The 27,434-nt window shown below is 34.7% G+C and overlaps 1 protein-coding gene across 5 annotated transcripts in view; it reads left to right on the top strand.

Moving 5' to 3' along the window:
• CDC14A (cell division cycle 14A) overlaps positions 1–27,434 on the top strand; it is a 63,804-nt gene that overhangs the window by 24,219 nt on the left and 12,151 nt on the right. For 4 of the 5 annotated variants that reach the window (XM_063344430.1, XM_063344429.1, XM_063344425.1 and 1 more), the window contains exons 5-12: positions 2,639–2,718; positions 11,404–11,470; positions 13,635–13,697; positions 16,964–17,051; positions 18,950–19,180; positions 21,470–21,608; positions 24,331–24,487; positions 26,841–26,956. In XM_063344430.1, the coding sequence (XP_063200500.1) occupies positions 2,639–2,718; positions 11,404–11,470; positions 13,635–13,697; positions 16,964–17,051; positions 18,950–19,180; positions 21,470–21,608; positions 24,331–24,487; positions 26,841–26,956 (941 nt within the window). The remainder of the gene's footprint in view (positions 1–2,638; positions 2,719–11,403; positions 11,471–13,634; positions 13,698–16,963; positions 17,052–18,949; positions 19,181–21,469; positions 21,609–24,330; positions 24,488–26,840; positions 26,957–27,434) is intronic. The other variant, XM_063344427.1, reaches the window with a different exon arrangement.

Raw genomic sequence — 27,434 nt, 5'->3', positions numbered from 1 at the left:
GGGGAAAGGGACAAGAACCTTGTCCCTTATAAAACAACTCTTGTAAGAGGATAGTTACTATCTGTAAAGTGAGCGGTTTTTTTTAAGGCTTTTACTCGCATTATTTCTTAGATACAGGTTCAATTTAGACAAACTATTCACTACAGGCTCCTTGTGTTGGGGTTTTTTTGGGTATGTGTTGCAGAATGAAAGCACTCCGAAGATTCATATATTAGATTAAAAAATGAAGCTAAGTTTCAGTTGCTGAGTTTTCATTGATGAAGATGAGTCAGAAAATGGTCTCCTGGGTTTTTCTTAATGGATAATGTTACTTTTTAAGGACGAAAGACATGTACTGTAGTGTTTCCTTCTCCATTTCATTATCCTTCTTCCTTCAGTTATTGCGTTATTCTTGACATCTGTGATACTTTTGTTTTTTCAGGAGCTCTGTTTAGTGTTTCTTCCCCTCTCCTCCTTCCTTTTGTGTTCTTAATATCTTTTTCCTGTTTCCATCCCGGTATCTTTATTATGAGCTTATACAAGCTCTGTGGACCAACAACAAGCATTGTTTGGTTCAAAATATCTGTGAAATAAAAGCTGTGGCATTGGGAAGACATTCATATAGTACTAATTTGCCCCTGCTTCAGATTTCTGACTCTTTGCTGTGTAAGATGGAAACTCATCTTTCCTTGAAGTCCTCTGAACTGCCTTCTAAGGACCTTTTGACTATAAGCAGGAATTTAGGCTTTAAATGTAAGCTAATTGATGTGATTATTGATACTGACGTGAATAAAATCAGTATTTTTCTCTGAAATACACCCCTCACTGAAGTCTATTGCACAGAATGCATTCTTCTTAAATTCAGAACCTTTACGGTGAAGGGGGACTATAAAGGAAATATAAAGGAGATATCTCAGAGAAATCTCTGAATCTGTTTCAATGTTGGTAATTACTGGTTTGTCCCAAAAACAAGGAGTTAGAAATAATTGAATTAGAAACAATTGTTCTGACAACACAGAATAAATGGAATGGTTTTCATCCAGAAATTGTGGTCTGTTTTGGTGGTGGAAGGTTTCAGGAAACCTTTGCTTTCAGAAGTTAAGGAGGGGGGTGTATGGAAGTTCAGGCAAATACAGGGACATTAATTTTGAGAAACATGTAATTTGGGCACTGAATGAAAGCAATATTGACACTGCTGCAGTATTGAGATTTAACATTTGAAGATGAGTGGGGTTTGTTCCTCATCTTGAGTACTGATTATACTGGTCTATCCTATCAGTGTGACCATGATAAGTGGAGCAGCAACATTGGAGCCTGAGACTGAAATACAGCTCTGTATCAGGGAATTTATCTTTTGAAGGCAAATCGGTTTGTGTAGGGAGTTTTGGTCCAAAATTAGACCAGTTGTTGAAAACAGTGAAATAGGTGGTAGTTGAAAAAGAGAGATAATTCTGGACCCTCTTTTCATTGTAAGATGGCAAAGAGTTTTTCAGACTGTTTTATTTGAGTCAATTTTTTTTGTTCTTTTATCTTTATCTTGTCTTTTGTGCCTGCCTTGCCCATGCTTGAGAAAGAAATGCAAAAAAATCTACCTACCATGTTGACATCTTACAGAATACTAAGAACCCCATTAACTTGAGATATGATTCCAGATACAAAGCAAATTGTAAATACTCTGGGAGTGACCATGACTCACCTATATTCTAATGTGTTCAAGGTTAAAAGTTGAATAAAGCTTCTAGATCAGGAACTGGCCTATGTCTTGGTTAAGAAAATAATTATTAGAATACTGTATATTTAACAGTTAAATGTGCGTAGAGCTAAAAAGTAGCCAGGTAGGTGCTGGTTGTAAGGTGAGTTGGGGGGAAATGGCTACGAAAGTTGTGTGGCTTTGTTTACAAAACATGTTTTTGCATGTGGAATATACCACTGCAAACTGGATGAAATCTTACTTTGTAAATAATGCACTTGCTTAATATGTATTCTGAGTTAAATTTATTTTAGGATCAGTTTTACTGTACAAATAGGAATTTAAATGCAACAAGATGTGGTTGTATTCTAATTTCTTACTTAAGTAAGCTGAGCTGATACTGTTCAGCGATAGCAGAATGAGCCTTGGCTTAGGGTGTTACATTAACTATAGGTTGGTCTCATAGTAACAGGTTCAGCTTGTTGAATTGGATATTTTTGTTAATTAGTAGTTTGATGTTGACAATTAGGAATTAAAAAATATTTGTCTTGGAAAATCTTCCATTGAGCTGTGGTGGAGAAACGTTTCCTTTGTCAGCTACTGTGATAATATTTTGACTCATCTGAAGCTGGACAGAGAACTCCTAGCGTAGATGCCTATTTTTCATTTTAGCACAATGTTCAGTCTGTCTTAAAGTCTCTCAGTTGCAGCAATATGTAATTTTAAAAATTTTATTTAAAGGGGGGAATGACACAAACCAGAAATCTCAGTTTCTGTTGATTTCTGAATCTTTTACTTTGTGTACGTATGTCTTTTCTGACCTATAAATGTCGTAGGAGTTGGTCATAAAGGAGTATAATATACATTTGTAAGGGTTTAGTGGGCTGGGGGAAGGGTACATGTAGTTAATGACTTTTCAGGCTCAGGGCTTATTTTTTTTTTTTTTCCTCTCCCCCCTACCCCCTTTAGGTAATATACTTGAAGAAAACACCAGAAGAAGCTTACAGAACACTTTTGTCTGGATCTAATCCACCATATCTTCCATTTAGGTATGTGAACATGAAAAACGGGCCTAACTTTTGTGTTCGGAAATTTGCTTAACACACATTTTTCAGATTGCCTTCACAGAAAAGGGTTTCATACCTGATACAGATGTTGTATCAGAATGACTGATCTCCAGAAAAAATATTTTTTTACTTCTGGTGGAATTACATGCTCTGTGTTGGAACAATAAAGCCATTTCAATTGATTTAAAGTTTTAAGTAACACTCACAGTCTTGCAAGCTGTCAAGTTTAGAAAATAGTTCTTAGCATGCTGGTGATTTAGCAATTAAAACTTTTCTATATGATGCTTTGCTATTTGGAAGTCATTCAAATCTTTTAAATTACCTAGTACCTAACCAGCTAGACTTACATGAATGGAGTTTTATGCTGTTACATTTTCTCTATTTTACAGAACAAGTACTAATGTTCCGGTTATTAGATTGCTTTGCCTTTCTGTTTTCAATGAATCATACATAATTCCTATCAATCTGTCTGTATTCTCTGTACTAAGGCCATATTGAGACTTGAATCTGAGGAGTTTTAGCTGTCACGTCTATCTAATAAAGAGACTTCCAGATTTTTTCATGGTGTGGACGATGAAATGCCCTTGGACTTTGAGAATGAAAATACCTTACGCTATTCTTATGCAAACACTGTCAATAAAAGACAACTTCAAGAAGGTCAATGTCCTCTTTTTTAGGGGAGTCAGTGTTTTACAAGTAGCGTTCACTGTTAGCTGATGTACTTGTAAATGTAGACTGACCTTGTGTATATCAAATTCATCTCATTCTACAGCCACTCACGAAAGGAAGATCAGATTGTCTCTTTTCTCACAGCTTGTATAGGAGCCAGATACAGTATAAATTGTTGGGGTGGTAGATTTGTATGTGACAACCAGTTTGACTTTGAAATCTTAGACCTTCAAACACATTTAAAAAAAAGGTATCAAATTAGTGACAGCTTTTATTGGCAGAGAGTTTATACATTCATCTGGTCATCAATAGCTCTCCAAAGCCCAAGAAGTTTACTGAGCTGTTAATATCCATATTTTTTTCAGCTAATTGTAAAAGATACTTGGTACAATGCATAAAAAAAGCAGTTATTTTAAACATGTCATCTCCAAATTTTATATAAAATGCAGGCTTGTTGATCTAAGTTAAACAAATAATAATATATAGTTTTCTCCACCTTTTAGATTCTTTGGTTCCTGATTTTCTCACAGTTTGAAGTAATTACATTGGTACTTTCCATTTGCAGAAGGTTCAGCTATTGGAAAATTGCTACAAGAAATTCTTTGATGCAGACTCTGTTATTCTGAGCACAGAAACGGTGTCAATACATTCTTCTGTCTCTCTGTCATTTTGGGGAAGCAACAAGTGAAATATTTCCCTGCAATATTTCCCCTCTTTCTCGGGATTACTATGTAGTATTTTAGCAGAGTCTAAAAAAGCCCCGATTGTCCCTTTCATATCAAATTATCAGTGGTCCAGCTTTGGTAGGAGTATTTCTTACATATAAGAGCTTTTAATAAGTGACTTAAATTTTTCAGAATCTTAAGCTTAGTTTATTCAAAACTTGCTTAAAAAGCAAAACTCTTAGTAGTGGGGGATGCGTGCTACCTCAGAATAGCTGTATCTTGTTCAGCAATGAAAAAAAATTACTGTTTGGAATTTTAGTAAATTGTTATGTCTTTAGGTTCCTTTCTAACCTGCCAACATAAAGATTTAGGGTATGTAGAAAAGAGGTTCTGACAAAGCAAAGAACCTTAATTGTCAGATCCCAAAATTGTAAGACGGAAGACTTGGGAGGAATAGTGTGTTTACAGAACAGTCTCATATGACCCTATTTGCTCAAACCAAAGGCTGCAGACCTTTACCTTGCAATTAATTCCTTATAATAATGATGATGATAGCAATAGTAATAACAATTAAAAATGCTATTTCTGCTTGGCCGGTACCACAGTAACAAATTTAATGACATGAAAAAATTTCAAGTTAAATAATTATTCAAAGCAAATCCTTGTGAGTTTGAATTCATAAAATTCTGTTACAAAATACAATAGTTAGCTACTCTGGGATCAGCAAAGAAAGGGTCAAAAAAGACAAGAAACAGCAAGATTTTCTGAAGATAGCTTTATATTATATACAAAGCGCATTTCATGTTTCCCAGGCGAGAGAATGCAAACTGAAAATATTGAAGTAGGCAATGTTCAGCAAAGGGACTCCTCAGTTTTTTCAGTCTGGGTTGTCACAATGATTACAAAAGTATAATTATTTCATTCTGTTTTCAGCTTCAAGACAAGAGGGCAATAAATGTATGGATTAGGCAGCCTTCTGAAACATAACTCCTCTGCAGTCTTTGTCAGCGTGTTTCAAGCGCTGGGGGATAAATGATTGGCTAAAACAAAATCTTTTTTGGGAGGTGGTAGGTTTTTTGTGGTAGTTTTTCTGTGGTGTGGTTGGGGTTTGGTGTGTGTTTGGTTGGTGGTTGTTTTTTTTAACGCAAAGCTTTGGGTATTTTAGAGGATGGGAGCGAGGCAATCTTCTTGAGTAAAGCATTGCTGTTTCTAGAAGGAATATAAGGTTACAAGATTTTGCTAGAAGAATTAAACATCTTGATTTCTTGAGCGTTCTGTCTTATATGGCGTGGGGCTGAAAAGCACTTAAGTTTCTTTTGGAGCTGCTTTGGACTGTGTCAGGTCTTGGCGCTGGATTAGAGCCTAAACAGATTCTGTTACCTGCAGCATAGTTTGTCCTGCTGGGAAAGAAGGCTGTGTAATCTAGCTGTATGAGAGGTGAAACAGAGGAGTGAGGAAATGAACTGAAAGATTCTGACAAGATAGGAGGCTAGGTAAGAAATGAGGAGTCTGATAGAGAGGGGATATTTGGGAGTTGCATTCATAGGACAAGGCTGGAATAGATACATAAGGAGCTTAAGAATTGCTGTGGCTCAAGTGGGATCTGGTGAGGGCCTGCAGTGGGACAATCTAGATTAGCTGGGAATGGGGAAGAAATAATTTATTCCTCCTTCCCTGGTTTTGCAAGGCCTTTGAGATTATTTTCGCCCTGTGTCCATTCCAAGACATTGGGGACATCTCTGGTACAAAATACAGCATGATACAGAGGGTCAAGCAAATGAACCTGAGCTGGAAGCAGTAGCGCTGCCTTAGGTAGTATATCTGCTTAGCATCGAGCTGTGCTGTGAAGAAACAATTGGTGCTGTGAGAAAGTTTGCACTCATTCCACATCTTAAATGTCTTGAAAAGGACTAAAATGACTCTTATGTACGATGAAAAACATAACCCAAATGTCTTACCTCTTCCCTCCTATTCTAAGGTCTAGGAAGGAAGTAATTTAAGATAATAATCATCGGTATTCAGTACTTAATTGACCTGAATTTATTCTTGGAGCCTGGAACTTAGATATTATATAACTTCTGGAGTATATTGAAGTGCAAGAGTTTATCAGTGAGCAATGATCAGTTGAGTGTTACAGCTAGACTATTTAACAAGTTTTTTTAATTTGATATCTGAAGTGTCTTCTATTTAGAAAAAAAAATCGACAACTTGCAATAGGTAGAAGCTGCAGGATTGTCAGATTCTTTATGGAGTACTGAGGTATGTTTACATGAAGTGATCACTGGGAAACTGATCTACTTTCATCTAGCTCAATGACCTCAAAAAACCCTTAATCGGCTTAGATCTTCAGCTGGTATTTCATTTAAAGACAGCTTCAGAAAATATTGTTCAGGGCTGGAAGGAAACCAGAATAGCCGTCTCACAAGATACGTGGAAAATTTTTTGGTTTGTTTTTATAATAGAAGAACTAAAGGCAAAGCAGGAGGATAGGGCACTACTGTCTTTGAGACACTTCCATCTTATTTCTGGCTGATTCACTGTCACTGGGTGATGCTGTAGTCTCTTGTAGATCTTGTACTGTGTCCTCTCATTTCCATTTCAGAAAATGGTGCTAACAGCATTTTAAATCATCATAAATACCAGTTTCCTATTGTGAAGCTAAGATTTAGATTTTTACCTCGAACTACTCTGTGTTGACTTTATATTAAAAAATATATAGATACATATTAGTGTTATTGTGTTCAGCCTCTAGATATGACATGAATTTCAGAGCTAGATTTTAATTTGTAGCTTTTGGGGTTTGTTTATTTATTGGCAAGTGCTGGGGAAACAAACTATTTTGCTATTGACAGTGCTTGGAGGTTTGGTGAAAGGGAAAGCCGTATGCAGTATTGAGGTCGGCTGCAATAACTGTGAAATTGGATGTGGGATTTGCAGCTCTGTAATGCTGGCTCAGATTCGTACTACCTCTGTATCTCATAGAAATACTCACGTTTTTCTCATTTTGAAAGCAAAGAGGGTACTATCAGGTAATAGTTGGTAAAACACTGTTTAAAAGTCAAGGTGGTTATACATTTCACCATAAAAGACTGGAAGAATACTGTAATGAAATGTGATCAGCAACAGAAATCAGAGCACCCACACTGTAAAACCGTGCAGATGTCTGTATGTACTCTGTTCTATTACGAAATGAGGTCTTCCCTTCTCTTCTGTGCTTTTTTAAACACAGATTTCTGAGTTGAGCAGAAAGTAATAACGCTTGAAATCCAAATAGCTTGGTTTCCACTAGTAAAAACACCTAAATATTTTTGTATATTCATAAATAGTCCCAGTAAGTTAAAAATTACTACTGTCTTAAACGTAAGCACATGCATTAGTTGTCTGTAGGATAGGATGCTGACTGTGTACAATGGACAAAGAAGAATAAGTTTACATAGGAAGAATGTCCAGAATTAATTTTAATCTAAAATTATAGGCTTCATCAAGGTTAATAAAGGTTTTTTTTCTTTACAGTGCTTTCTCATAACTGTTAGTGCTTGCATTTAGTTTTAACTGTGGTACAAAGTGTGTCCCATTCAGAATCTATTGCATTTTATACAAGCTAAAATTGGTATTATTAATTATTGCTCTAAAACTTTGAAATGTATCTGTCATTGGTAGAAAGAAAATGCGTGCTGGTGGATCTAGTGCTATATAATTGACATCTGAAGTCAATGTGGTATGAGAATAGCTGTATTTCTAACAGGATTTTTGTGTAACGTTAGTACTAGTTCTGACAGTATCTGATATTTTTATCTATGGTCTGGAAATTTATACATCAGTAGGGAGGAAGATGGGTTGACCCAAGGAACGGTGAAATTGAACTAGCAGTTTTGCATTAGTTTTTAATTATTTAGTTTTCTCCAGTAAATGTATTAATTCAGGAAGATTCAGAAAATAAGAGGAAATTTTTTTTTTTTTTTTTTTTTAATATTTACAAAGCCACTTAATGATTTTACATGACTTCTGACTGATTTCTCTGGGCTAGAAAAAGAACTTGATAACTCAGCCTGGAGGCAGTCCTCTAGGTAACTGGGAGGGAGATTTGTTTTGGGTTTGCTTTTAACAAAGAAAGAATCAAAATAGTTAGTGACTTAAAATAACTTAGACAACTCCCTCTAAACAAAAAGATATTTTACTCGAGTAATTTATCTAAAACATTCAGGAAATCAGGTCATGATAAACTCTTTAATCTTTGCTTTTTGAGTATTCAAGGTCTTTCTAGACATGTAGTTGGCAGTAAGATTTGTATTAAGCATCTGTCCTCTCTAATACTTCTGCAAAATGCTCTTTGACTATACTCTAAAGGAATACTAATACTTCTCTGGAATAATATAAAATCATCTGTTTGATAGCAAGATGGAATATAAAAAATGTCACTTCATAAGTACACTGTGACTTTGTTTCATAAATAAACTAGTTTTTTATACAGGTTTAATGTTTAAAACACCTCTGTGAAGTGCTTTTTGTTGCTTGCTGTGTGTTCTGAAACTTGGGTTTCATCTAATACCGAGTCCACGAGCGCTTGCCTTAGCTGTACTTCAGATATCTCTCTACTGTGTCAATGGGTCCGGCACGCAGAGCCCTCATGGATTATACGTAAAACTTCTGCCAGATGAATTTCTTTGTTCTTACACCTAAAATTCAATACCTGTGGATACCTTGGCTTAAAATTCTGAAGCGTAACAGTAAAGTTTCAGAAAGAGGTTTTTATCTGGAATTGATTCTAATCAGGCGGTTTTACTTCTGGAAACTAGAAAAGAAAATATGCATATTCCTGGATTTACCCTGAAAAGGACCGGGAGTGCTAAAATAAAAATGTCTATGGCTTGAAGGAAAAAAACATGCATAGATTTTGTTCTGTTTTCTCATTTTTTGAATCACTGTAGAAGGAAATTTTATGATTTGCTTGTGTTTTCTTACCAGAAGATACTTGAGGGGCAGAGAGAGAAAAAGAGATTATGGCAAGGTCTGATATAATACACTTAGTATATGCCATGGCTCATCAAAAATCATGCTTTCCCTTGAAGCATTAGGTAATATTAAGCCACCACTTCAGGTGTTATTTCACTACCATGCTGTACTGTCATTCGTATCTAGTGTTTGTTGATTGTTTCATTACATTATCCATTCTGCCACAAAAGATAGATGGGGGTGTGAGTTTTTCAGATGGTAACTCAGTGTGTTGCATTCTTTAAAAAAAAACCATTAGAATACTGCTATTCTTTGAGTTTCTGGGAAATTAGGGTTAGATTAAACAGCTTTTTACTTGTTCATTCCAAAACTTTGCCTATTTGGAATTTTCCTGTCTTTCTGTTATTTCACGGTGCATGGATGGTAAGTCTCAGCAGAGCTGTCCTCTCCAGTCAGAGCACACCTACTTTAATGATTTAGGTGCACAGCAACAGAAATGAGACGTTTGAGGCACGGATGGTGTAGGCAACACATGTTAGCTGCCAGCATGCGCGTGCATTCCACTGGTAATAGCCGTCTGTGGGAACTGTAGCTAAGAATACTGTACACCTGGAATTGTGATAGGCTTATCTTGTGCATCTAGGTCAAGTTCAATGTCCTCCCTCCCTCTCTCCTCTCCCTTCTCCCTCTCGCTCTCACAGCACTTCTTACTAATATATTAGAGATGACATGGCTTTTTTCCCAGTATTGTTTTTATGTACTGCATTATCAAATGCCTTATCAGTTGAAGAAGTAGTTGTATACATGTAGGTAAAATAAAAATTTTATTTTGTTATAGCAAAATAACAGGTAATCTAGAACATGTCTGCTGCAATCATATCTTCTATTTATATTTCTCTAAATACTTAGTTTTGTGGTTTACGTTGGTTTAGGTTTTGTTTTTTTCTGTCAGCCCCCTCAGAAAACTGCTACAGCTTTTGAAAATTGTCTGCTGTGTATGTGCTCCCGTGGGGGCCTTTGGATTTTTTTGCTCAGAAGGCCTTTTTGTTTGCTAAAATGCTTTTGTGCTAAAATCATCTGTTATCCAACTTTCCCCAGTCAAAACTTCATTGTCTGTAAAGTTTGTATTTTACAGCTTTGGTTATGTTCTGCTTATCTAATGTAATGAAAATACTTTATGGCTTTTAATTTTGAAAAACTTTCTTGTTGGATTTGAATATTTGAAGGTTTATTCACACTTTGAAGTTCCCATTCTAAAACACTGTGACTAAGTATTTTTTAATAATCTAGTAGCTTGAAAACTTTTCTAGAGTAGCCTTCCTGTAAAATGACACTACCAAAATTGTAGCTTTTAATTTTCTTAAATACATTTTCTATGAACACTGCTTGCTCAAAACTGCTATACTTTTTCTGCCCTTAAAGAATGGTTGAGAATATTTTACTCTTAAAGTACTTGGGATTGAAGGAGCATATCAATATAACAAATTCCCATCTACTTACAGCAAGTAGACTATCAAAAAATAGAAGTTTTCAATGAAAGATTAACATTTTGAATCACTTGTAGATTAAAGATGCATCTGGCTGAAACCTAAGATTTTGCTATTCTGATAAATTGCAGTTCTTAGCATTCTGGATAAGATAGCTTAGAGCAAAACTATAAAAGACTTTTTTAATGAGTAATTAGGAAATAATTTGCCCAGGCAGAATTTTGTTAAAATTCAAACTTGTCTGAAGCAGACTTTGAAAAATACTTTTTCTTTTTTCCACAATACATTTGTTGCTGTTATTTTTTAGTGGTATTATTTATTTTTATGTTGATGTCTCTTACTACTTGTATGTTTTGCCTTGGGGTATCCTGTCATCTTTTAAAGAGAAATTATTATTTTCGTAGTGGCAGAACTAAGGTCAAGTAGTTTTAAATTTAATTGCATCTGGATATATAATTAAGAGCCTGTGAATGAAATCCACACTAGTAGTCTATTTGCCTTTCCTTTTTAGACAGTGCTACTCTATCAAGACTTGAATAATGGTTAAAGCAAGTTTTACTTTGTTTGATACTATCCTAACACAATTGAGAGATGATGCAAAGCTTCCTGTTCCAGGACAACATAAATAATTTTGTAAAGGGCGTGTAGTTAGATGAAGTAAAATTTGCACTTAAAATAATTTGCAGTACCTAACTGCGTTTACACTGAGCTACATCTTTGGTAGGGGAGAGCTTTAGCATGAACAAGCTTCTAAAAAGATGTCATCTTTGAACTTTAATTCAGGTTTCTCAGAGGTGATTGAATTACTTGAATATACTCTGTTGTGTGCTACCTTTCCCTGGGTTCTTAAAGTAATTCTGTATGTATTAAATTTATTTGCATTAAATCTGTAGGGATGCTTCATTTGGGAACTGCACGTACAATCTTACGATCTTGGACTGTTTACAGGGAATAAATAAGGTAATAACAATTTTCCTTAGCAAAACATATTTAAATTGACTTTTAAAACATGAAGGAAAATACTGTTAAAAAACATTAGAAAATCTGATTTCAAAGCAAAATGTGTGAACGAGTAGTATGCTGTCATGAAGCCCGAGGTGCTGAGGACTGTGTTTGAGTAGTGACAATGGAAGGTGACACTTCTGCCTGGCCTTTGACAGCTTTCTGAACTGCACCTTCTGAATTGGAATGTGCAAATGCACCAGGCCTGGCTGGGGGCACTTCTTGACTCAACAGTGGAAGGCAGTGCACTAGATCTGCTAGTAGATCATTTATAATCACTGGTAAAAGGGAATAACGTAGGTTGATAAAGTCAAGTGAGACAGACATCTTGGTATACTGTGATTTATTCTACGCAGTTTTTGCATGTACTTGACCCCAACTTTCCCCCAAAACACTTGATTCAGTGTTTGACACTAGTCTGTTCAGAATTTTTTAAGAAGAATGAAAACTAGTGTATTTTACTAGTGTTAGTAACTGTCAACAGTCCTGGTCCTGGACATTAAAAAAGCTCCAATATTGCTTTTTTAAAAATGTTACGTTACATCTTAATTGGCAACCTTGTATTATAGGATATCCTGCATACTATATAAGCAAAGATTAAATTTTATTCAGCATTTCCTGGTGATCTTGGTGTATGGAGCAAGCTATATGAGCAGTTCTGTACAGATACTTTATAGACTATTTGTAATTCTTAAAAGTATGGCAAAACAAATGTTTCTTAAAAATTGAAAAAAAAGAGAACAAGCTTAATATTTTTAGTTCTGTGGGGGTGGGAAAGGAGCTGTCAGTTAACACCAAGACTCTAATTTGTGTGGCATTCTACAGATCCTGAAGCTCTGTGAAGCAGTTGGTGCAGTCACTGTAATTTATCTGCAACAAGCACGTCAAAAGGACTTTAAGAATCAGTTTTTCCTCCTTTGTTCCCATAAAATTTGTTACTGAATTTTTGTCCAGTTCACCTACAGAGGTAAAAATACTTTGAGCAGAAACCATGCTTTAATATAAAGTAAAATCTTAGTCTACATGGGTAAATTTGGTGTTTGCATGCCCATATATCATATACATGTAATTCAGGGGGGCTACAAATTCTGGAGTGCAGCCAGCCAGCCATGCTTAAATGAAATACATTTTTCAAAACCAGCTGTTCAGCCAAACCTCTCAGTATCTTAGGTTTCATGATGGATCCAATCATTGAGCCTATGTTGTCTGTAACAAAGTTATTTTTGTTTTGTCTTAAAAAAGGTGCTCTAAATGTAGCAAATAATGGCAGACTGATGATTATTGGTTTCTAAATCATAGATCTGTGGTGTGGTTTTTTTATGACACCTTAATCCCACGATGTTGTATAATAGCTATACTTCTCAGAATGTAGTAGATTCAGTATAAACATATGCTGCAGAACTGTCTTCCACCTATTCCTGGAAAAAAATCGGGCTATGAATTCCATATTCAAAGAATTGTTTTTAGTATCATATTATACACAAATCTTTAGTACAAAATCGGCATATTTAATAATAGTACAGTAATCAAATACAAAATATGACTTCTTTCAGCCCTGTAATAAATACTGTCTAACGTAGTGAACGTCATTCTATCAGTGGAATGTGTATTAAAAACAAATAATAAAATACATGCTATACACAGTACTGTATTCTGTATATGCCATTTTCCCCGAGTATTGTGGTGATAAAATCAATAAACTCTTAATGTTCTATATTTTGTTATGTCCAACTGCATGAAAACATATTCAGCATAGAAATAATTGAATGACTGTATGACAAAAAGGGAATTGCTTTTTAATATGTCATCTGCCTTACAGAAAAAAACACAAATAGTGGGGTGGGGAGAATCAGTTTTATGATTTAAGTGATATGCAACAAACTTATGTCCCATCGTAATGTCTTTGAAGGGGAAATAATGAGCCTGACGTGCTCTCGTGACATTGTTGGAGTTTTTGTTGTCTGTGTTGTTAACCTGTGCAAAATGTAATGTTGTCTTAACATAGAGGCTTCAGTAAGCCAAAAGTACACTTAGTGATTTAGTTTTGATTCTCAAAAACAGTGTTATAAAATTAGCTTAAATATCATATTTCAGAATAAACTGACACCTTGTTGCCTTTTAGGCCTTGCAGCATGGATTTTTTGACTTTAAGACATTTGATGTGGATGAGTATGAACACTATGAGGTTTGTACATTTAATGAGTTGAATGTGTTTGGTTTACCTAAAATGAGTTAGAATATACAGTATCCCACAACTTAAAACATACTGGAAACACATTTTAATTCAAGTAAAACCCAGTGTTCATATGCAAGGTATGTACATCCCAAGCTGTGTACTGTATGTGAAAAACATGCAGGATGAATATCCTTGCAATTTCAGTGCATCACATAATAAGTCTACTGTTTTCTCATAACCTTTCTGGCTTCTGGGACCTCTTTCATGCTTTCCCAACCTTCCCCCAGGACATGATCCAAGGTCTCTCAGCTGACCCACAGAATCTGTGTTTTCTTTCAACACTTGAGCTGCTTCTCGAGATGCTGTTAGTCACAAATACATGATAAATTTTTATAGCCACATAGATTAAGCACATTTTGAGCTTTTTTAGTAAGGATGCATTACATGGGGATTGCAGTAATAAAAATACATCCAAAATATTTCCCTAATGAAAGCTAACAGATGCCATTCGTTATTCTGCCAGCCTTCTTACAACTTAAGAATAGATACTCTGAATGACTTTAGATGCTTCTAGGACTTTGTTCTGTAACATACACAGCTTTATCTGCTAGTAGTAGACAGTTACCTCAAACTATATTGCTACCAAGAACCTTTAAAATATCTCTGCTGCCCTTGTGAACTGGGCTGTGTACAGAGGAAATGGCAGGCACAGAAGGTTTGCATCAATCTGGTCTAGAAAAGTTACGTGATCTTTGTCTAGTATTTCCCACCCTCAAAGGAAGGGAAAGGGCTTTTATCGAAATCAGTGACAACCATGTAGTTGTATTGGACCTTGTCTTTGGAACGCCCTGAAGTTCCTGCAGTTGCATTAGTTAAGGAGAAAGATATATGAAATAGAGGTGTACTAAACATTTGAATATACATTAAACTCTCTTCTTAAGAGTTGTGTTACTTTATTGAAGCCAGTATTCATCCCCTCAGCCTCTCTATTGCAATTTTCAGAGAACTTGGAAATAATGAGAATAAACTTGCTGAAAATGTCTATTTAAAAATTTATTCTCTTAAGTTGAATATTTCTAATATCAGGCAAGTTTTAGGGATAATTGCTTTTCTTAAATTTCTGTAACATTTGATAAATAACTGTTTTACAAGCAAGAAGATAGAGGTGAGAGAGCATATCTGAAATACATACAGCTATAGGAAATGCGTCACAAATATTCAAGAAAGGGTGAAGTCAGGGGAGGAATAAACAGTGGAAAAACTTAATTTACAAAATAAATTATACAAATCTATGGTGGCTGCAGTAGGCACACTATAACGTAGCTATTCACAAAATTTAAAAGCATTTGTAGAAGGATGTCTGTGTACCATAATGTTCCATAATGATTAGATTGAGAAATCGGTATAGCCTTTGCTGAATTACTAAAATTAAATGAACAGTAACTAAAATTTAAAATGCAACATTTCTTATTTTTTGCTTAATCTATGTACAAAAGGAAAACGTTTGTTCTAAAAAAAAAAAAAAAAAAATGATGATGGTTGGGAATTCATAGGAATCTGTATATATAGGTGTTAATCTGCCTGAAAAAAGTGGTAAAATAATTGTCTAGTCTAAAGCTATCCCATTATCTTGTTTAATGCTTGACATTATTTTAGCTTGTGAAAAGTATATATGTGTGAATAATGTTTTAAGTATGCTGCCCACTGTCTGAGTTTAAGAACCAAGAACTTGGAATCATCTTTAATTTTTTGTCCATTTTTTGGTCTGTCTTCTATTATTTTATGCATGGTCAGCTTTGTATGTTTCAATATGTCCTGTGCTATATTTCTAAAACTTTAAATGTTCCAAGTTTTTGCTATGTTAGGTCTTCAAATGTGTAGTTATGTGGAGAAAAGTTGCATAAGACTTAAAGGGGGCAGGCTAAAGGAAATGCTATTTCACATTAATAGTTCTTTCAGCTTACTACACTATCAAGGCAGCTAATTCCCCTTTTGTTGGACTAGATGTAAAATACTCAAGTTCTCTTTTTAAAAAAAAAAAATGTTGTTTGCATGTAATGTTGAGTATATATACACACATACATATATATCTGTAGTTCAGATGGGTTAAAGTTTTAATTATTCACAATAGCCTATGTAACTATAAAGAACTATTTAATTCAAAAATAAAACTGGTAATACAGATATAAAAATACTTCTGTGGACGTGAAGGGGGTAGAGGTGCTACAATGTTGACATTTCAGCCTGTGATACAAACTGGGGGGGCGAGGGGTCCTGACTTGGCAGAACTTGGGTTCACTAGTCCTTATGCAACCTTGTTAACTTCCAGGAGTTTTCACTGTGTGAGGACATTTGGAGCAAGCCTAATGGGCTTAGCTAAGCAAACACTTGGTGAATTGATAACAGTAACGTCTATTACCAGAATCTTTCGCTCATTAGGATGTTTTGATTTGCTTGAGAGCTAAAACCACAAGCTTAATAATGCAGTTGGACTGAGTGCCGTGTCCTTAAAAGTCACGCTGAGAATAACTGAATAACTGCATTGCCAAATGAAGAATGAGCACTCCTCAATTTTTAAAAAAAAAAAAAAAAAAAAAAAAAAAAAAGGCAGTTTTGAACTTTAGCTAAGTATTTCCAAAGAAACTTCTAGTTTTGGCACTGACAAAATCTGCAGAGCCTTTTTGAAGTTTTACATGCAAAACATTACAGTTTGAAAGTTGGGGTTTTTTTTTTTTCATTTAGTCTTTTTATTTGATTTATACTTTGCTTCTGTGATTACTGGCTCATCAGAGTTTATGCCAATATGTAAATTTCAGTTTCTACAGGGAAAGAATAATTGTTTTTGAAGGCTAATTGGTTTTTAATTTGTTTTCTGTGAATTGGGTTTTTTAACCAGTGCCTTACGGGGAAGTGTGTTTCCATATTCTTTGATTAAAACATACAAGAATGTTGGTGTTTGTTAGTGTTGTTATAAGTAGGTATCTTAAAATGCTGAACCCTCTACGGGAGAAATATCTGAGGTATAGGATCTTTCTGCTTTTTTTTGAAAATTAAGCAAAATTTTTTGCGTTTCACTTTATTAAGAGACTTCTGAGAAGCAGCGAATGATTAGTTAGCTTGTCCCATATAGGTAAACTAGATAATTACATTTGAAGTGTTTCATTTTAATGCAGAAAGAACATAGTAAAAAGTAAAATAAAATCTTGAGTAATTTTTTTAACTTTGTATGTGCAGTTATAAAATGCCTTTCTCTTTCTCTTCTGAAATTTTTATAGCGAGTGGAAAATGGTGACTTTAACTGGATTGTTCCAGGAAAATTTTTGGCATTTAGTGGACCACATCCAAAAAGCAAACTTGAAAATGGTATGGTGTATATTTTAATACTGTTCTATGATCCTGTTTTTTTCCAGCGTGTTAAACAGTCACGGCAAATGTGCAGAAGATAATAGAGGTTAGAGATATAGATTAATTTTCATCTTCAGAAATAGAACTTAATTCCAAAGGTTTTAGAATTCTTTTTTGCTAGAGGAATTCTAATTCTTCCAACAGTCAGTGGCTTTCAGTGACAAAGTGCCTGAGAAATTCAGGTCCCTTACTTTTCTTCTGGAACCTGACACCTGCTACATTAAGGTGTCATAACTCTGCATGCAATAAGTATGCAGAATTAAAGGTGAGTTACATAAAGCAAAGGAGACCGTATTAAGAGTTTTGTAACAAAGGCCAGGAAAGACTTTAAAAAGCAGCTTGCCTTTACTACTGAAGATTCTTGGGATAATGGGAAGAACTTATGTGATTCTAGTGGAATAAAAAAAGGAGAAACTTGACCGACAGAGGGAAAGTAGAGATTTGTTCCAGCTAAAAGGAGAATCAGTCATTTAAAAACTATAATCAGATTTTTTTGCTGAATTTCACCTTATTCTTTGTACCATGTAATTTTTTTTCTATGTGAGCATGGGTTTTGTTTTTTGGTTTTGGGGTGGTTTTTTTGTTGTTGGTGGGGTTTTTTTTCCCCTTCTGCTCTCACATGTTTTATTAATGGCTGGAATGCTGCTAATTGCATAGTGTCCACTGAAGATTTAAACAAAATCCAGGGAAAATATTTAGATTGGTTTGAGTTTCTTCCCCAATCAGTGTTACAGTCCCCTCTTGCAGAATTTTTTTTAAAATTATTTAAATTGTTCCATGGAATTTGGAAAACCTGTGTTTTATTTTTAACATGTATATAACTAAAAATCACTAAGTTAATTACTAATGTTTAAAATCCAGTTATGAGGCTAGAAATAAGCCTCACCTAGTTGAGTGCAAGTATACGTTACAAAGCTACATTTTTCTCATTATGTTTTAACTCTAATTGCATTTACTAATGCATATATGACTTGTGGAAGTGACCCATGTTTTGTGAGGAAGCTTTTCAATTTTATTTGAACAGAAATAAAAATTCTGGAGATAAACCAGGGAATTTGGTTAATGACAGACCTTCTGTTTTTTGTGGTAGCTATGTTGTTCCCGTGTTTTGTTTATAAGACTTAATTGTTAATGGAAAATAATAAACTACATTTTTCATACGTATACCCTAAAGACGTGAGCATGTGCACACCCTCCCTCACGTTCTCGTCAACAGGGAACATCTGTTTGGTGAAAGCGTATGCAGTTGTGGTGTGGTTCGTCTTGAACCCTCCCTGCCCCTTGCCCCCCATCTTTATCTAGAGGATCCTTTTGTCTCTCAACTGCATCGAGGCACTAAAGCTTTTTTACTTCCCAGTGGAGCAAGAATATTTCTGGTACTACAGTTTATCCTTTGACTGTTCCTCTTGTCCATAGTATAGATCACCAATCTCTTTTCTTCATAAACACAGTGTTTCCTTTTAAAGCACGTTCTTATTCTTTGATCTGCAGCTTGACTATAGATAAACAGCTGTTCTGAAATGCTGAATTCATAAATGCTCCTAGCATTATGTAGAAAACCCTACTTGTAGAGAGGAATAGGCTAGGAATAGGCTAGACAGGAGACAGTACAGTGTTTCACATATGCTGTGCTTTAGGGTTTTTTTTCTGATCCTTTTTTAAATATAGTGGCCTTCATGAGCATTTTGTGGACAATTCTTTTATATAATTTACCATGTTTATTCTGAATAAAATATTCAAGCATTTTCAGTATTAGCATGTTTATAATTCAAAAAAGGCTTTGTCTGCTATTTTGATTAGTAGGACTTTGAACTTAATCTGTGACATTAAATGATTGTTTCTTTATTTTTTTATAGGTTATCCTCTTCATGCACCTGAAGCCTACTTTCCCTATTTCAAGAAACATAATGTCACATCAATCATAAGATTAAACAAAAAAATTTATGAGGCAAAACGCTTTACTGATGCTGGTTTTGAGCATTATGACCTGTTCTTCATAGATGGAAGCACACCAAGTGACAGTATTGTTCAGAGGTTCCTGAACATCTGTGAAAATGCTGACGGTGCTATTGCTGTACATTGCAAAGGTATGCGGATTTAGTTATTTCTCAGACTGAAGTTCAAAATAGGTATAAATCCATAGAGCTTATTCCAGAAATAAAGCATTTAAAAAGTAGCACTTTATGGTTGTGAAAGTAATATTGCCTTATGATACATGCTTATGATATGACAAATATTTGTTATTTTCATGTGCATATTAAGTTCTTTCATCCTACACTACTGCTTACAGTAATTGACAGTCTGTTGTTCATTGTTCTGTTTTTTCTTAATATCATTTGAAGGCGTGAATTTTAGTTGATGGAGATTTCTCTTTCGTGGTATGCTTTCCCAGCATTATGATAATTGGTTAGGAAATGCAAAAGACTGAAAGGTTTTCTTTGTGCTTTTGGACTGTTCTACATTTTTCTGTGGAGCATGACTTCCACATTTCAAGTTAATGTGAGTTATTGTGATGCCAGCATTTCAAACCAGCCTATTTCAGCAAATCAGCCAGAAAATACACAAAACATGCTTAGTAAAGAAGGATTAACAAAGGCTTTGAAGGGTACAGCTTGATTTATGTTTAGAATTGTGTAAGGACATTGTGGAGACAAATGTCTTGCTGATGTCAAACAAGAATAGTGGTATTCATTCATAATTTTTCCAGGAACAATAAACGTGCATATCAAAGATAAATAAGTTTACTTGCTAACAACTTGATACTGTGGCTAGAACCCAGAAATTCTGGCATTAATAAACTGGGCATCTGCTAATTGACTAAATGAGAGTATAAATTATTGATTAGCAGGGGCAGATTGTTATTCTCCAGGCTTAGTTGCTAAAGGAATACAATACGCTTTGCTAGCGACTCGGGTATGCACTTGCTAAACTGAAGTATTTTTGGTCTTTTGTCTGACTGTTTAATAAGCAAACTAATAATCTCATTCTTTTTAGGTTTTTTTACACCCTTTTAAGTAAGCTTATACAAAGTTAAATCAGTGGTTAACTCAGAGTTAATGTATTATCTGTAGTTTTCTTGTATTCTTACTGCAGAAGTATTCCAAGCACAGCTTCCACACTAGAAATTGCTTGTCCCAGAAGTTATAAATAGTTTAATGTAAAGGATTGCTATAGAAAGTTTGTACATTAGCAGGATCTTCGAGAAAAAAACTGAACACTTAGTGATATATGCAGTTGGTAGATGTTACCTGCAATTTTCAGAGACCATTTTCTTATTCAGATGTATGTTTAGTATAGTACAGCTCTCAGTTATCTATTTGCAAGTTGCTTTCCTTTTGCATTTAAAAAAACCCCAAACCTAAAAATCCAAGCCTAAAACTTTCCCTCTAAGAATACTTCCCCTTTTTAAACAATTCTTCAGAGCTAGTCTTCTAGCATGCAGTTATGGAATCTCACTATTTGTGAACTTTTATCTGAATCATCTTAACTTTCCAAAAAGTCACAGCAAGATTTAGTTATTGGTAAAATGTTAAGAGCTTGTAGTTGAGTATAGAATTGTCAGCAAGGATGTCTGGCTGCTTAGGGAGTTTCTATTTAGAGAGTTGTTAGTGCATAAACAATAGCTGGCCACCATGAGACTCTAAATTACAAATATTGTATTTGTGTGAAAATAAGGTTTAAATAGAGAGACACTTTACTAGTAGATGAGACACAGGGCTAGAAAGAGATTAATTCTTACTGTATAGTTAGAGATTTGTCTCACAGTAAAAGCTAATTTTTCTGTCTCTCTATTCTCCCCTTAAAACCAGGATTAGTTTGTGATTTGGGGGCAAAGGGTTAAATTATTTTAAACTATTTATATATAAAATTATATGCTGGTCAACATTCATTGCTGTTTTATAGGTTGGTTTCACAACAAAACTGGTTTAAAAAGAAAAAGCCACTGGCTGATAAGACACATTGCTGTGATGTGCACGTGTATTTGCATGTATTTGAATCTTGATTTGTAAAGTATCTGTGTTGGCCTCTCAAAGGTACTTTGATTTTGTTTTTTTACTGGTTTCATAAATGTGAAATTTCTATCCAGTTTGGTCATGGTTCTTTTTTAAAATATCAGCTTTTTTTTTTTAAGTTTGAAGTAAAGTATCTGTGTTGGCCTCTCAAAGATACTTTGATTTTTTTATATTTGTTATATATGCTGCTTATATCTACAGCATTTAAGTACAATTATATGATAAACAGGATACTGAATCAAAAATTCTTTCTTCAAAAGGTGGTGAATAACATTGCAAAGAAGTCTTCTCATATCCCATACTTTGATAATTATGAAATGCCCGTGACTTCCTATGTGAACATTGGTATTTTTGTTTCTGTAGCCGGCCTGGGGAGAACAGGAACGCTAATTGCCTGTTACATAATGAAACACTACAAGTTCACACATGCTGAAGCCATTGCTTGGATAAGAATATGTCGACCAGGCTCTATTATAGGACCCCAGCAACACTTCTTGGAAGAGTATGTATACTTTCTTTGCTGCTAAGAATCAGCTGCTTCTCCTTATCCATCTTGCACTATTTATAGGATCTACTTTCTGTCTACTGACGTCGTATATTACTGCCTGTTGCAATGTATTTAAGGTTAGTTAATTTGAGATTGAAATCAAACTTACTCAGTAGCAATCGTCTTCCCTGGAGTGCTATGTGTTTTGTCACCTTAAGAGGCAGACGGTCTCAAGACTCTGCACATTTGTGGTCTGGGGGATTTAGGGGTTAGATCAATTTGTCGGAAGTGTAAAGTCCAGATGTGGACAAAAGATAAAATCAACAATAAAGATTTATTAAAATATTAACACAGAAAGGATAGATGTTTATACACTTTACATATAGTCTATGATGACACTTAAAATGAATCTTACAATAGTATAATTGATGTGGTTTTTTTCTTTTTTGTAACTAAGGATTAAATAAAGTGTGTGGTGGACAGCTTATGATCTCTGTCAGATTCCTAGCATAATGTATGAAGCGTTTCTGATTTGGAGCTAATAGTCACTGGCAAAACAAATGTATGGTTTTAATACAGCTCTTTCTTAAAATTGACTGTATAGTTTGGGTTGAGAACATTTCATGTACAGATAATTTGAATGGGTGATTCAAAGTTTGATCCTGACTGGAAATGAATGACAAAGTTGCACTAGTTTCAGTGATGTACACATTAAGTTTAATTTCGTACTGGTATCTACATTGTGCATTTACTATTATAGTGGTTATGCTGATATTTTTGAGTTGATACCATGATGGTATTTAGTTGGAGGCATTCTCACTGTTATGAGAAGAAACATTTTGAGAAAATCCACCACAAATTTGTCTCTCTTTGGAAAAAAAGAGAATGCAACAGCTCTGCTGGGTACTGTGTAAATACAGTAAAACATGCACTGACCTTGCATCTTAAAATCCATATGATATCAGAGGGAAAGAAGGAGTATTACTGTAATTCATAAGAGAAAGTGAGCATGATTGAGAATATCTATTTATTTTCCAGTGCAACTGAATGGACACTCCTTTATTTGAGGTGCCCACCATTATTCAAAATACCGTGAATCACAAACTTTCACAAACCACAAGTGCTCACTAAAGGCAGATTAAACTTCTCCACACCATGCTGATGCTTGGATGATGCACTCTTAAAAATAACTTCCACAAAAGTGCAACATTAAGAGAGAAACAGAGTAGGTAGTGTGATTAGTAAGTGCTGTTTACTTAAAAGACAGGAAAAACAGGGCCCATGTCTTTTCTGCAGTGGTGTAAATACTTGGTTTGATTTTATAGATACGTAAAGATCCTTCAGATTTTTTTCATTTGTACCTACATTGTTCATAGCTAAGTGCTGTAGTATTGTTTTGGCAATCAGATAAAATTCAAGCAATGTCACCAGTAGTGTCAAAATGGGATTGAGAAAGAAATAGCTAACAGCAGTTGCATCGTTCTAATATAAAATATCTCGCCCTCAGGGCTGCAAAGTTGCATCTGACAAAAAGGTAAAATCTTGCAGCTTTGATCTCCCTACCTTCCGAGATGTCAAAGCTTCATCTCTCAGGTTCTTTGAGTTTAATAAGGGACATTTGAATACTTTTGGGTTGCTTTTTTAGAGACCCTCCCACCCAAGTACATACCAAATCAGTTTGTTGCTGTGAATGCAATTAATCTTGAAAGATTTCAAGGCAATTTAAATTCAAGATGTTTTCTGGGCTACTTCTGTTAGGTGGAATAAGTGGTGCTCCCCTTCCCCCAGCTTCCTTCTCCTCTTGATGTTTTCTTGGGACATAGTGAAGTTTCTGGAAGTGCTTAGCTTTCCCATTTAGCATGGAGAAGTTTAGGCAGTTGGCGCAGGCTACTTGGCTCTTAGGCTTTACCATAATATTTTGCTTTCAAACACAGAAAAGTTTCCAGTGAAAGTATATTCTGATTTAATTCCTCATTCTTTTTTTCTCTGTTCAGTGTAGGAATTTATTTTGTTACAGTAATATGCAATAGGATCTCAGTTCTTGGATGGAAGTAGTGTGACAGGTACCTACCCATCAAACTTCCTTATTGAGGAATAATGCAGTCTCAACAAAAAAAGCCTGCTTAGCCCATGTGTGTTGTAGCAATTAAATTATTTTTTTTTTACCACCTGTCTGAAAGATATAATCTTTCATTTTCTGAAAATTGATACTAGAGTCCTGTTCAACTTTACATGACTACGACCACTTCCAATGTGCAGGTCAGCTGTATTTTTAGCGCACAATACCTGTATAGACAAAACTCAGGCTAATAAGAAGTTGGAAAGTGCTGTATCATCATTTATTCTACACATTACATATATAAAAGCATTATTTTATATAAATTTTTAAGTTGTGTTTTAAAAGCCATTAAAATACCATTGCCAAGTTCTGTTTAGTTAATATCTTTTCCCAGTAGGATTTTGTAAAATGAAGTTTTAGTACCCGTAATATTTCTGTGATGGCTGCAGACCTGTTTTGTGATTCTGGGTGGGTTTTTTGTGGTTGTTTTTAGCCATTGAAACTGATGGGGTTTTTTGGTTGGGTTTTTTTTTTGTGATAGACATTCAAATTTTTTTTTGCCAGAAGATGTGCAAAAGATTCAAATGTTGGTAATGTGTAAGAGTAGCATGTTTTCATATTGTTTTTTATGTGTATGAAATTTGTTGATATGAACTGATTTGGTTTTGTATCCTAAAGGAAGCAAGCAATGTTATGGCTGGAGGGAGATCTCATCCGATCAAAGCAGAAACGACGAGTAGTTGATGGAAACATTAACAGGGTTCTTTGTGGCTTGAGTGACATTTCAATCAGTGACAGCTTGAATAAAGTACAAGACTTGGATCAATACAGGGAGGTAAGAGTTCATAGGAAATTTTTCAAACAAGCAGACAAGAAGCTGACCTTTTAATAACTAGCTATAGATAATTTTTAGATGTTTTTTTCGTCTTGTATTGGTACTAGATTGCTTTTTCACAGCTAAACTTTTTTTATAGGTCATAGTTAGAACAAATCTCCACTTTTTCAAAAAAAGAAAAGCTTAGGTTATATTTAAAACTTATAGGTCATTTTGCAAACTTCAAAATGTTTGCATTATTTGAAGTCATTCTTTCAGAGTTTTCAGTTGTTTATTAATGAATGGAATATATTTAATCCTGGAAATATATTTAATCCAAGTTTCTGACTAATAATCATGAGTGTGTAGGTGTCCATCCCTTATCCCAGTGTTACAGATTACTGATGTGACATGTACATTTATGGTAAGGACCTTACAATTGTTTATTGGAAGTATAGGCATGAAATGTGAACTAAAGTGAACATACTTCTGCTTCGGGGCTACTAAAAATCTTAAACTTGTAGTTTCCTATAGTATCTGTGAGAAACAGTTTAGAGGAGCTATGCATTTGATTAGTCCTGTCTTAGCTCTGTAATAACTAAAGAGCTTTTATGTTGCTGATGGAATCTTTTGCTTGGTGTAAAAGACCAAGGATGTAGTGGTCACCTTCTTCAGATAGTTATTAGCATAAATTAAAATAATCAGCTATCATGTGATCTATCATAATCTGGAAGAGCACCTTGAATGCATTTCTGTAAAGGTACTATTTCCCTTTTTGAAGTTCAATTTGTGGCTTGGAATATGTGAAGTTAAATATCTAGATTGCTAACTGGAGAAATGTAACGCTGTGTAGAGATGATCTTGTATGCTAAATAAAGACTGCTGGCACGTAGCCGTATGGGGAAAAGTAATGGGTTTTGAATATGAGCTACTACACCAACTTTACTGCTTTCAGTATTCAAGGCAACTAACTTGCAGGTAACTCAACTACCTGTATACTGTGTAGCAGCTTATGTACAGATTCACAATATAAATGCACTGTAACCCTCTCTGTAATATGTATATTTCAGTTTTTTACAGACATTGTACTAAAGCTGTTTAACATTCAGTTTTCAAAATATTTAACTTATCTCTTTATCTCTTTGGATATTTGGTTATATTTCAAGACCTTATTATACTATGTTCTCTAGAAGCTCTAAATGAAGTAATGTTCCCAGTCCCAAAAATGCATAAGGTCTAAGATCAGAGGACAGAACAGCTACATGCATGAACTGTTGGGCAGGTAAAGACAGTGCAACAAAATTTATCAGCATTGAGGCTGAATGATAGGTAACAATGGCCTAGCATATAATCTTCAATTAAATCCGGCTAAAATATTTATCTTTTCCTATAATTAATGCAACATTTGGACCATCACATCATTTGATTAACTTCTGTTGTATTACTACTTCTGTCAATCTTTCATGTTGGTTAATGGCAGAAACTATTACTCTGTTTTATGCAGAGTAGTGAGATCACGTAGCCACAGTAGGAGCTGCAGTAGTACAAACAAATACTTGATCTGAGGTCAATTGAAGCATAATTGGTATAAGTTTTTTCATTTGGCAATTTAAAAAGCAATCCCAGTTCTGTTACTGCTTTGTGTCACGTCATGTATCTCTGCTACTTAAGATACTGTTTCTACTTCATATTTGGGTTTTAGAAAAGTCTATTTTGAGATCAGTAGGAAATTATAAGTAGGCATTTAAACAGTGTTGGCACACACTTTTAGTATTTCTTAGAGTTCATAATGTTTTCTAAAGCTAGAAGAGAAGGATAAAGCTCTGAAATCTGTTCATCCTTGTTAAGTTCTCATAGGAAATTTTTTTTCAAACTATTTTTCTAGAGGTCATGAGAACTTTTTATTTAAAAAAAAAAATTAGCGATTTAGGAAAGCTGATTTTTAGCTCCTCTTGCAGGACACACAACTGTATCTAAATTTCTTCTTCATCTCGTGCATATCACAAAATTGTGCGTTACTGCTTCCCTTCCACATTGATGATAACTCTAAAAATAGTTATGGAGGAAGGAGTTGGAGTTTAAGTTCTATAAAACCAGACAGCTTTGAAGTAAATAAATACTGGTGTTAGACTCAAGCATCTTGAACTGACTCTGAGATCAGATTCTGCAAAAGGCCTCCGTGAATGTGTGTTATACAGTAACACATTTAATTCGCTGGAACTGTGCAAAGACAAGACTAGTGCCCCATGTATGCAGAAGACTCTAGATTAGCCTTTTAATTATAATCCTTGTGAATTAGATGTTCAAACTTTGAAACTACACTACTCCTAAGGATTTGATATAGTTCCTTGCTTGCATACTTTGTGTTTCCCAGAACGATTTGGAAGACAAAGCAGGTGTGGAAACTCAGAATGGCATGACGCAGGGAGATAAGCTTAATGCCTTAAAAAGTCGGAGACGGCTATGTTCTGCTACAACTGGAGCTCTGAGGTAATTAATTCTGATGTAATTTGCAATTAGAAATTCAGTCTGTGGTATCAGATCTTTATGGCAAGTAAATGACCTTGTTTAAGCCAGTGGAACTAGTTGTACCACCTTCTGTGCTGGAAATTTCTGTAAGTATATATCTATCAGTTGCAGATTTGGTTTATTAATTTCTTCTTCTTTTTTTTTTCCTCTGTCTCCCTGTTCAGGATGCCTACTGATTATGTAGCAGTAAAAGACAAAGTAAAAAAATATTTCAAAACCTTCAAATTTATATCTAACTAGCACTTTAAAACTTATGTCTCAAAAAATAGTATTCAATTAACTTAGTTATCTTTCTATAATTACTCTTCTGCACTCCTTATATAAATTTTGAATTTTTCAGAACCAGTAAAAATGTGAAGTTTGAAAATAAACCTGAAGTAGTCCTCTGTTGTTTAACTGTTAATTAAAATAATGATTGTCAATAACTCTTAACTCTTGT

Source organism: Chroicocephalus ridibundus, chromosome 8, assembly GCF_963924245.1.
Source record: "Chroicocephalus ridibundus chromosome 8, bChrRid1.1, whole genome shotgun sequence".
Lineage (NCBI taxonomy): Eukaryota > Metazoa > Chordata > Aves > Charadriiformes > Laridae > Chroicocephalus > Chroicocephalus ridibundus.
The sequence above is the reverse complement of the archived record's forward strand: the minus strand, read 5'-3'. Positions and strand labels throughout refer to the sequence as shown.